This window comes from Mastomys coucha, unplaced genomic scaffold (assembly GCF_008632895.1).
Source record: "Mastomys coucha isolate ucsf_1 unplaced genomic scaffold, UCSF_Mcou_1 pScaffold21, whole genome shotgun sequence".
NCBI classification, from domain to species: Eukaryota; Metazoa; Chordata; class Mammalia; order Rodentia; family Muridae; genus Mastomys; species Mastomys coucha.
The window spans coordinates 148,472,613-148,484,841 of NW_022196904.1; the positions used below are offsets into that span (position 1 = coordinate 148,472,613).

Below are 12,229 nucleotides of genomic sequence, written 5' to 3' on the forward strand. Positions count from 1 at the left end.
AAAGAACACAAAGTATGAGGGCTTTGGAGCACTGGTGAGAAAGAACACAGAGGGGGATGGGGGAACAGACCCTTCTAGAGTGATGGGAAATGGCACCTTATCTCTAAAGGACACCTTAAGTATTACGTAATAAATAAAGCTTTGGCTATAATGTATGAATTGCTATTCTTTCAGAGGCTCTTTCACACAACTTGATTATTTACTTTTATTTTTTTATTTCATATATTTGGTCATTTTTTCCAACCAAGATTAACTTGATATTTTTACCTTGATATTTGTTTCCACCCTGGAGACATCGTTAGTATTAACTAGAATATTTATACTTGTTACACTATACTTTACATTAAGGTCTTCCCATAATTTGGATTTTTCTTTTCCTTAACTAATTTGTCTACATGCCCCCAGAAAATAGATAAAAAGAAAAGACTATTTTCTTCAAATTCCTCCCCACCTTGTCCTAAGGGTTGCCTTTAGAGGGATGATTAGATGGAGAGCCTTTGTTGAGGAGTGGGTGGGTGATGAGAAATAGTTTCCTTGCTTAGGACCAGGCATGGCGGAAGCCTGAGGGTGGGCAACTCTCATACTGTGAGTGTGAAGATCATGTCTGAAAGTAGTAATAAAAGCTAACTAATAGATGTTAGAGAATGGACATTCCTATCTGATACACTGTTGCAAAGAACCATTAATTTTCTGTGGGTCTCGTCCTGCTTTTGTCTCTTGATGTGACTCATTAACTTGTTCTTGTTTCATTGGGCTTGAAAGGGACTTGCTCACGGGCTCTAAGAAAAAAGACAAGTGTTCTGTATCTCCCTCCAGAACACAGACAACAAAACAGACCTTTTGATGAGGCCTCCTAAACATCTCAGTAGCACACACATAGAAGCTGGGGTCTTCTCATTCACCATTACCATTTACCCTGGAACACAGAAGAGCTGTGTTTTATAGCTCACTTAAATTAAACCCCATTTTACAGATGCCAGGTAGGTAAGTTAGTAAGAAGTTACTTATGGAAGTAGAAGAGGGACCAGGCAGGGATGGGAGCAGAGTTCAAATCCAAATTAGCCTGTCACCAAATGTCCACATGCTTTTCTAGTAGGGTCTTCATCTTTCTTCAAGTGTCATCCTAAGCCCAAGAGCTCACAAATAGATGTATTTGGTGTCCCTCCATCAGCTAATCAGGCCCTAACACTGGCTACTGATAGACTTACTGGAGTCAGGTGACTCAGCTTAGCCAAGCAGTACTGATTAGATCCTAACCAGGGCTCCAGTCCTCAGGAGTTTTACCAAAGCCTCACACCAGTGCACTCCAGCTCTGGCCGGTGTGACATAGGCTGCGCCCGCTCTCCCAGACCTACTCTTCCTTTAAAAAATAGTGATGATATAGAGTCAGGGGGCGTTCCTGGGGGCAAGGGAGGCTTCAGGTGAGCAGCTGCCGGTGGGATGGCGCCAAGGGTCCCGGAAAAGTAATAGCCAAAAGTTCCGACAGCCCAGTGACTTCTGGGTCCTTTATCCCACAAACTCAAAGAATGCATTTCATAGGATAAGTTTTAGAATGGAGTTTAGTTTATAGACAAGATACCAACAGAGTTCCTGTATAGTAAAAGCAGGTCCCAAGGAAAGGGCACCATCAAATGTCCCTATCTAGGGGTTAATATGTCTTTTCTAGATTGAGACATGGGACCAGATTGGGATTGTAGGGGATCCCATCATGGTGCAGTTGTCCCATGTACCACGTATTTACGTGCCTCAGTTTCTGTCACAGCCTGATAATGTAAAAGAAAAAAAGATAACAAGAAACCAGACCAGGACAATATACCCCAAACACACTTGCATTTCTAGCCTCCAACCAGGGACAAAAGTCAGACCTTTTTGAGGAGCTGCCCCTAAAAGTGTCCAACAAGATTCTGTCTCCTGTTCTCATCATTTTTGAGCACCTCCTGTACTACTGTACCTTTGCAAGAGATAACAAGGACATTCTCTCTTACTAAGGGAATGAACATTGGCCATTTTGTAGAAAAGCAGCAGGGCTTCCATGGTGAGTCAGACAATGGGATGAAAAGCGGGGATGGGCTTCAGAGGCATTTCCATGTGAATCCTCCCTCCCACTTCTCAATGTCTGAGACTTCAGGCACCCTATAAAAATCCTCCCAGGTTTAATGTTCACATCTGTAAAATGGGGAAGTAATTCTCAGAGTGTGGATGGGCCTGAGGATTAAATGAGACCAGTAAACTGAGAGCCACTATGGGCTATAACTATGGGCTATAATAGAGTTGCTTTGGCGACTTACTGTACTGAGGGTCTGGGGGTCTGGGGAGGGGTTCAGTTGAGAAGCTAGACATGGCCAGGCTCCTTCCATGTACTCTCAAGGGGTGCATTTTGGAAACGTTGCTTCAAGAGGAAGAATTCCATTTAGAAAGACTTGTTTTCTGAAGGAAGAACCTAGCACTGTGGGTCCTCCCTCTCCCTACGGCATCTGTGTTTCCTCCTGACGTTATCACACATCTTGAGGTATCTTTTCTGCCATGTTCTTTACTAACCCCCCATTGCTTCCTTCTTCACATTGTGCAGTTTTTGAATCAACACAGCCAGAACTATTTCCATTTAGTGAGTAACGTTCAAAGCATCTGATCCCAAGCAGTCCAGCCTGGCATCAATGGGATGAAATGAAGTTTATATTCATTGGTGACAGTTGGCTGTTATTAGCTAGGGAATGGCTGTAGTCAATAGAGTCAGTGTAGACACTCAGTGAACACTGGGCTATTATTCCTGAGAGAAATCCTTTGATTTCTGTGGCCCTGTCCGTCTCTGGTTGCAATGTTTTCATCACCCATCAGTATATAACCTTGGCTCATGTGTGTCTCTGTCTGAGAAAGCTTCTTAGTGTATACACATCCTGTGGATTAATGAGTAGCAACCCTTTAATTGGCTAGGTGTGATGGCAACTATGTGTAATCACGGCACTCAGGAGACTGGAACAGAAGGACCCCAAGCTTGAGGCCAGCCTGAGCTACACAGAAAGACCCTTTCCCCAAACAATCAAAACAAACCAAAATTTTGTACTTAAGGTCCCAGTACTACAACTTGTACCTAAAACAATCTTATGGGCCACACATGTTCTCTGTGAGGTACACTGGCTTTCTTGTGCCTACAAACAGTAGGCAATGTTGTATAACATGATTGACTATTTTAAATAGCACAATCACCAGCCAAAAGCACAAAAATGTGGGAAACATTTGGCAAAGAAACTGTATGAGACAGGAAGGCACCACCTCATCCTGCTGGACTTCTGCCGATGATGTGCACATGGGACAAGAATTTTTGTCTCCTTGTCTGTGTCCACAAATGGCCAAAAGCACTGTCCATTGACTTTGGAAATTTCAGATATCTTGGTGAACAGGCAAATTTGCAAATATGACATCTAGAAATAGTGAGAAGTGACTGTATATTTATGAATTGTAAATGGACCATTGTGCCTAACACAAATAAGCTTTCTCTCCATAGCCAGTCGTCGTCGATGTCTGAGTAAGCGTTTTCTCTTGTGTTCTGACTGTTTAAAGCTTTTACTTGTCATTTTCCCACTGTTCCTCGCTGTCCTCATGGCATCCATTTCTTATCTTGTAAGGTACGATGAAGAGAAATCTTTTAAGAGAAGTGTGAGGTAAAAATCTGGAGATCTGTATTCACGCTGGACCCCCTGTGTGTATACTCCAGTCTTGTTTTGGCGGGTGACCTCAACACGCTGCAGGAGGAAGAGTCTGTTTATCAGTCCTTCGTGTTCCCCTCAAAGTCCTTGTCCTATGTGTAAAGCTGTTGAGGTCAACCTGATTTGCAACTGAAACCTACTAAACCAGATTCACCCCTGACTTGGCCCAGGCTGCAAGCTAACTATACCCAGCACACTGATGTGAATGTTCTGAGCTTTAATTTAGCCAGCATGTTGCTCAACCCCTTGCAACATCTCTATCACCTTTACGAAGGGATTCTCAAAGTAAACATACATGACTGCCAACAGGAAGGAATAACAGCCTGTTTTAGCCAAGTGTGTCTCCACGCACCGGCAGACAGTTATGAAAAAGACAAGCCGATACGCACCACTTACATTTGGCTCTGCCCTGCTCATGCTCTGCTTGCTCTTTTTGTTTGTTTGTGTGTGTGTTTCTTCCTTTTCCCCATCAATCATTTCTGCTCTGCTCGTGCAGACTGGATGAAGAACTGAGGGAAGCGTCAGAAGCGGCTAAGTAAGACTTGGGTTTTCATTTCGCGGCTGGTGTGATGTTGGCTTGTGTTTCTGGAATGACTGGGAGGATCTGCATGCCTGGTGTTGTCTTCTTGCGCCCTGATAATAAGGCTGCATCTTGAAGATTCCCTTTCTCCCATGACCAAGGCAATCGTTGATGTTCTCATTATAATCTATTTTCCCATAATCCTGGTTACCTTGAGGAAAACATTTGTCACTGTTTAATTTGTCACTGTTTTAATGCATCTGAAATTCTGGATATCACCGCACATCTTCGACACTGTTACATAGAGTGTTGTGTCTATATGACCTTTAAATATATCAAGGCACCAGAATCACACCAGTTCGTATCATGAGGAGAGACAGTAGCAAATAAAAATTGGAGAGATTTGTGCAGAATTAGTTTTACAGCCTTCCAAGATTTAAATAACACTCTGAGGTTAGAGAGATGGCTCAACTCTTATTAGCATTGACTGTTCCTGTATAGGACCAGGGTTCTATTCTCACATGGTGGCTTAAAACTGTCTATAACACCAGGGCTAAGGAATCCTAAATCGATTTCTGGTCTCTGCAAACACTACATGTACATAGTGCACAGACATGTATGCAAACAAAACACCATATGCATAAAATAATAGTAAAAAACCAACAAATGCTGGGTTTAGATTTTGTTATTGTTGTTGTTTGTTTGTTTTTAATAATGCAATGTTCATTGGGGCTGGACACTGCTCAGCCTTGTTGAAGCATGATCCTGGAAAAAGGCAAAGATACACTGTCAGGAAACATAAAATGAACACATGCTAAATGATGTTATTTGATGAATTATTTAGTGAGGAAACCAGTAAAGAGTTGCCATGAACTTGGGGAGAATTTAAGCTGTGTTACTGTAGCCATCACTTCTTGCCTAATCCCAAGGCACCACACGGATATCTGAGACTACATATGGTTCCAGCCCCTGGATACACTATCCGTTCTCCTGTGATTCACCGTAGGTAACATACTATGCCAGAAGTTACTTAAGATTTATGAGTGACTTATTTTTCCAGTTTTCCATTTACTATTTTTAAAGCATGTTTGACTGCTTGTAACTGAATCTACAGAAAGTACAGTTACAGATTTTAGGTATAGGGAATTTGCAAAAGGCTGTTGGGATAAGGTAGTTGGTTTAGATATCAAGTTGGTTAATGTTCAGTAGGGCAATAATCTAACATCAGGTTATCTTTCCACCGGACAGAGATGGTTGCAGGACATAAATCTACAAGCTAACCTCTGCCCTGTGGTACTGAGAGACATCCCTAGAATGTCGGCCTGAGCTCACTGGACAGAGCCTCAAGTCATGCTCTTTGTTCATGTCCAAGGCTACAAAGAAATCTCCTGACATTATTAAATATATACAACTGCTACCCAGAAAGCCTACCATATTGAGTGCATTAAACTTCCCTTTAAGTGTCTCTTATATTATTAATTTTTACAATGAAAGCAAAACTTCTGAACAATGTTCATAGCAGTTACCAATTCTAAATAAATGCTAAGTAGTGAATTTATCCCGTGTGTCTACAAATGCTTCCTCATTATCCCATTTAGCCATTTGGCGGGGAGTGCTGTATATTTTTGTTGCTGGTGACCTACAGAATTATTTGCCTAAAATCTGAATCTTTTACATTTAAAATGCCTGAATTAAAAATCACTAGATCTTAGCAATCTTAATGCAGATTCATTCGGTAAGCCACTTGCCAGAAGAATCCAACCCCAACTCATTCTATTCTTTTTGATTATGAAATTAAAAAGTCTTCACACCTTTGAGTGTATGTAAAGAAAATGAACTAAGCTCTGTTGACCCTACAGGGGGGTTGGTTTTCAGTATTTTTCTTGTTGTTTCTGAGACACTGTCTCCCTATTGTAGCCTTCACTAGCCTGCATCTTGCTTAGTAGACCTCTCACAGGTGTCCACTTGCCTCTGCCTCCCAAGTACTGGGATTAAAGGCATGTGCCACAGCACCTGGTCCCACAGAGGCTTGAAATGCCAACCACATTGGTGCCCGATGGAGCTCCTTCACTATGTTTTAACCTTGGATGCAATTCCTAAATCCTGGGGTAGACTCTGTATGAGTGTTAGCTCAAAAAAAATAAGAAAGAAAGAAAGAAAGAAAAAGAAAAAGAAAAGAAATAGTTATCCTTGTTTATCTAAAATAGGAAGCTAGCTATCCCAAGGTTCTTTCTGTTAATGTGACTGTCCTCGTGGCTTTATTAGAAAACTTTGGACTTCTCTTACCCGAGTTAGATAGTCAGATAGCATATATCAAAGAACAGAGGCCGCATAGGCATTGCTTTTCTCCATCCCTACAGCATTTTAAAACCTCTCCCTCCCCATCATGTTGTACATGTGGTACAGCACCCCTCAAGTTGCTCACCACCCTTCCTTGACCTCTGTAGAACTGGCTCTTCCAGACAGCTTTCATTCCAACCTCATACCCACACAGAAGTAGGAAATACTTTTGAAGGGTCTGTGCTATATACAAACCCATTCTTAGTTTGCAAATGAGGAAGAATCCATCTGCTGCCCCTTCAGGGGTAGCGTTTAAACACCTGCAAATCGCTGTTCTCTGTTGAGAGATCACCTAAAGTTACAAAGGAGAAAGCCTAGGCTTGGAAGGTTTCCGTTTCTTGATTCTGCTCCAGCTTTGCTGGCTTTTGCAAGCTCTCTGCCCTTGCTCTCTAGGCTTGCCAAATTTTCTCCATAAAAATACCAGACCACCAGCAGGGTGAGGAAAGGAAGGGAGGGAGAGAGGCTGCAATACCTCGCAAGGGAAACAGTCCCCTGATATTTTCAGGAGAATACTGGATCAGTGGAAAACCCTCATGCAAATCTATAAATTAGCTTGTTCAGTTAGACTCAGTGGAAAAGAAACGCTTGCATTTAAAAAGGATTAGTTCGACTGGAGTTGTGGCTCAGCAGTTAAGAGCACCTGCTGCACTTGGGGAGGACCTGGCTTGGGAGGATCTGATATACCCCAAACCATATGGCTGCTCAGCAATGTCCAACTCCATCTTCTTCTGACCTCTACAGGCACCAGGCACACAAGCCGTTCACATAAATACATGCATGCAAAACAGCCATACACATCATTTTGTTTTTTTAAAAAATAAGTGAAAAGAATCATAGACTCTTTTAAATCATTTTTCTTATTGGGGGGGGGGAAAACTTACCAGAGGAGTAAAAAGTAAAAAGTAAAAAGGTGGCTCAGCAGGTAAGAGCACCGACTGCTCTTCCAAAGGTCCTGAGTTCAAATCCCAGCAACCACATGGTGGCTCACAACCACCCCTAATGAGATCTGATGCCCTCTTCTGGTGTGTCTGAAGTCACCTAAAGTGTATTTATGCATAATAATAAATAAATCTAAAAAAAAAAGTAAAAAGTAAAAAAAAAGTAAAAAAAAAGGAAAAGCTGAAATGTACTAAATATTAGGAATAAATATTAGGAATAAATATTAGGAATAAATGTACTAAATATTAGGGATAAGGTGAATTTGAAATCTTTAAGCATAGTTATCACATTGATGTTATGGATATCGTGAACAGCTAACTTACACAAAGACATGTGCACCATTAAAAACTTTGATTTCACCGTTTGATATGGCTGCCCTTCTCTTCCTGGACCTGTCTTGCTTAGGTAGGATTAGAACTAATGACTTCCCCTGAGCACTGCTAGCCCTGCCCCCACTAGTGGTGAGTGCCCTGCCCCTCTCCTGGACCGACATCAAGCAGAACTGACCCAGACAGTCTTTCCATACAATTGTAAATCCTCATTCTTGTGAAAACTGAAGGCTGACTGTGTGGTGTCTAGACAAAATTCAGATGCTTAAAAGGTTTTCCTTTATGTCTAAAATACTTTTTTTATTATTTGAGCTATGTAAATTTTTTTCAATATTTATCTTCACTGCATAAGAACAGATTTGAAAAGTAAGAAAAGGTGGCTTGGACAGATAACCACTGGAGGTATTTGAAATTTTATTATTATTATTTCTATATCTCAATTAATGACTCTATCTCAGATGTGATGCTAAAATAGCATCATTTGCTAGTAGCATCATTTTTTCTGGTATAGATTTGGGGTTGTAGGGGTAGCAAATGAAACCAGATTAAACAGTTTCAAATGCTCCAGCCAGAGACGCTGACATGGCAGTGAGAATGAGAAAATGTTAACTACTTCCTGTTTGTTTGTTTGTCCTCCCCTGCACTCAGAACTAGCTGCCTTTACAATGATCCAGAAATGACTTCTATGGAGAAAGAGTAAGAATTCACCATCAATAACAGCTATGTGCTTACATGTAGTATTGTATGGCTGGACTCAAAGGAAACTGATGCTTCCAGGACTGGGTAAACTTGACGAGATGTTCGGCTTTCATGGGCTCTGATCCTGAAACAACCAATTGACAGAGACATTGGCCAGCTACTGTTGTCTTAGTGATCATCACAAAGGACAACAGAATGTTTTACCTTATGTTCCACTGTTTAAATCCAAAAACGAGCAAAGGAATTTGGGGGCCAGTTGTACGAACACTGGGGCAAGAGGGAGGCAAACCGGCTTTCAGAATTACATCACCCATCACAGTTAGAACAAGCTAAACCTTCTGTGTAAATTTAATATTTTAGTAACTAGTGGAGAAATATCTTTGCTTTGTAAATTCTAAGAGGCAATTGTGCCTGCCTGGGACGTCTGGAATTATATAGTTGGATATTGCTGTCCTGTAAAATAATAGAAATTGAACATGAATGGTGTTCTTAGCCTGTGTCAGACTCTGTAAGAAATCGGACTCAGTATCTGATATTCATCCTAGAATAATCATATGGGGTGCATTTTACAGAAGAGAAAAAGGAACCGTGGATAAACCATGCGACTAAACAATGTTTTGCAGCCATTAAATAGGGGCTCAGGGGTATAAGGTGGGGTTCGAATCTTGACCTTGCAGATTCAGAGTTGGTGGCTTTCAAATTAGAGGGAGACTGTGTGGAGATGGTTGCTGCTTCTCATCTAACAAAGGACAGAAACTGTTCACATGAGACTGGCCATGTCCATTTGGATGTCCAGCAAACAGATCTTAATTTGGCTGGAATTAGGATTATCCTTGTTGCCTGGGACCAAGACAACCAAAGATCAACTTAAACGTATTTCCCTTATCACTGTCTCCTCTGGGTCCAAAGAGAAGTTGGAAAATCAACACAGTGTCTGCAGCTGCCTTGTTGACCTTGCAGCTTAAAGGAAGTTTAGAGACAAAACACTGAGTCCCAACTTTAAGAAAGGAACAAAGGGCAGGATGAATGTTGGACAGGGACATTCTGAGTCATGGAGCTTTTTCCTAAAGGTCACCCTTGTCCAAACTTTGGAGATGACAGCACCAGTAGCTTCAAGCAAAGAGGTTTTTGCAAAGCAAACATACCTCAGTCTCTCGCTCCACTGTAGTCTATCTTTCCAATACAGGCATTCCCTCCCATTGCAATGCCCCTTGAACACGAACAACACTCACAGTTCAGCTTGCCCATCATTGGCCTGTTGCTGCTATATCTTGGGGCTTACCCAGTCCTCTGCCTGCCTTGTTTGTCTGTTCGCTATTGGTGAGAGGGCTTTTGGGTTGGTGTATAGGACAATGCATCTATTCCTGTGTGGGCTCCTTGCAGGGCTGGGTGGGAGGGAAGGAGCAATGCTGCCAACCACTGATGTTACTTCCCATTCTTAGAAGAACATATCCCCTAGAAGTTTCCCTTTTCTTCATCCTGTCTTTCCTGAGCACCTACCAGGCATATCATCTTCCTAAGCATCAGAATGAGATCCAGGGAACTAGAGTGAGCAAAAATTCTCTCCCTTGACCTCCAGACCTGTATTTCCTTGCTTGCTTGCTTACTTTAGCTTTTTTTTTTTTTTTTTTTTTTTTCAACCTCTGGGCTTCTGGGGAGATGGAAGAATCCTACCTACGTGGAAGCATTTTACACCAGCCACTAGGACTGAATGGATGAACTGCAAATCAGGCACTGGCCTTTTCAAGTAAACTCTGTCCAGCTAAGAATGAAGGGAGATGTAAGGGTCCTATCATGGCCTCCCATTCTCTACAGACAGAAGGAACATTCTGCCTGCCTTGCCATAAAACACAAGTGTTTTTAACTGCTATTAAACAGGATTGCCACTTGCCTTATAAGGAACCTCATTTAGTGCATGCAAGAAGTGAGACCAGCCTGTCACTGAATCGTAGGTCACTCTGCACAGGGCCAGATCTGTTGTGGACAGGTAAACTCATCTTTCCAGGCAGGAGGGATGCCCCACCTACTTTCAGTTAAGTTGCCATCAGTGTCATTCTTCAAAGGGACACTGTTTGGAAATGACCTTCAGTGCTTTTCACCCTTACTTTAGGGTTAGGTTTTATTCATCGATATCACAACGTTAAAGCAGGACTATCTCCATTTGTAATGTATTTTTAAATGAGATGGTCAATGGCTCTATGTGGTGAAGATGAATTAGAAGCATTATCAGTGCCTTCATTAACCCCACAAGGTAACCATTGTCTTAAAAGCAATCTGCAGAGTGGTTTCCTGTACCAGCTTATCAGGAAGTTGTCCACAGTTGCTCTTTCTATACTCTGGGTCTCTGGGTAAGCAGGTTTTAGTCTTTCATCTATTTGGTTTAAATAAAAAGCAATGATTTAACCTCCCCAAAAAAAATTTACAAAAAAGTCAGAACAAAAACAAAAAGTGTTGAGATGTATATTCTGGTGTGTCAGATCAGGTATTGTCAAAGGCCTAGATTGCCGTTACCAACTCAGACCTAGCACTGACTTCTACGTACATCATAGACCATCTTAGAACCATGTGCATTCGGTAAATGTCCTGCTTTGTAAGAGTATGTTAGAGACAGATACAGGAGTCCAGTAGATGAGAGAAGACACCATCCAACAAAGGCCTGCAGATAGTAAGTCAGATCCTTGAAGGCACAAGAAATAAATGTTACCCCAGGGTCTGGTCCCCTTGGAGCTGTCACAGCAGCCTCTTCAAACTCTCATTATTGCCAGGGTAGATCTACTCCTTCACTAGTGGTCAGCTGTGCCGACCTATCTCCATGAGATACAGTTCAGAAATGGGAGCTTGTAGGATGTGGGTCATGCGGGCAAGCGAGCATAGATACACACTGCCGAGGTTGCTGAGGGAATCCCAAAGGAAAAACACTTCACTTGTGCGCCCTAGACTAGCAGGTGCTCTAGGCTACATGTGGCTTTGTCTGCAAAGTTCCTAGAAGGGACTTGCTTGTCACATGGACCACAGGACAGTCTACCCCAGGAGGACTGATGAGTCAGCAGGGCAGAGAGAAATCCAGACTTCCTGACATGCTGCTGCTTTCACACTCCTGGGTCCTCTTTGTATCATGACTGCAGTCCTTTCTTCAACTGCTCACTGGCTCCAGTTCTCTCCCTGTGTATCTGTGTGTGTACCCAAGATGATGCTTATCGCACGTTAGAGAGGAATTAAGAGAGCCAAGAAAGCTAGTTGTTGCTCGGATACCCCAGAGACAGCATGCAGACCCAATTCAGGGATGACATCTCTCTAGCAGGCTCCCGGCATGAGCCCTCATTCAAAAGCGAAAGAACCTAGAGTCTGAGGCCCACAAGGCCCTGAAGGGGAACAGACAACGGACCAGGAAGGGGAAGTGTGAGTAGACAGCAAGCTTTGTCTGGCTTCTTCTGCTTTCCATCTCATCTAGCACCCAGTCTGGTAGACACTGCCACTCGTTCAAGATGGGTCTTCACAACCCAGCCCAGACTCCATGGCAGACTTCACAGACACATGCAGAAGCATGCCGTACCATCCCCTCAGCCAAGTGGATGCCAAAAACTGACCATCATAAGAACGAAAAGTGGTCGCTCAAAATAGGAAGGCATAGTGACATTCTTCATCTGATTTCACTTTTGCTTTGAGGCTTAATGTGTGCCTTTTATTCCTGGGTCCTT

General features: G+C 42.4%; 1 protein-coding gene and 1 long non-coding RNA gene across 19 annotated transcripts in view; one reads left to right on the forward strand and one right to left on the reverse strand.

The window, feature by feature from the left end:
• Positions 1 to 12,229, forward strand: part of Prune2 (prune homolog 2 with BCH domain) — a 254,707-nt gene that overhangs the window by 238,917 nt on the left and 3,561 nt on the right. For 5 of the 18 annotated variants that reach the window (XM_031389852.1, XM_031389853.1, XM_031389854.1 and 2 more), the window contains 3 exons: positions 3,624 to 3,659; positions 4,201 to 4,239; positions 8,481 to 8,528. The exons of 2 other annotated variants lie outside the window; for them this stretch is intronic. In XM_031389852.1, coding sequence (XP_031245712.1) covers positions 3,624 to 3,659; positions 4,201 to 4,239; positions 8,481 to 8,528 — 123 coding nt within the window. Of the gene's footprint in view, positions 1 to 12; positions 3,598 to 3,623; positions 3,660 to 4,200; positions 4,240 to 5,472; positions 7,349 to 8,480; positions 8,533 to 12,229 lie in introns of those variants that run through there. 11 more of the 18 variants (XM_031389860.1, XM_031389862.1, XM_031389859.1 and 8 more) reach the window with 10 other exon arrangements.
• LOC116103631 lies at positions 4,895 to 8,638 on the reverse strand. The gene is made up of 2 exons (XR_004123520.1): positions 8,565 to 8,638; positions 4,895 to 4,989 (listed from the first exon to the last, which is right to left on the reverse strand). It is a non-coding gene; the product is annotated as an uncharacterized LOC116103631 (long non-coding RNA).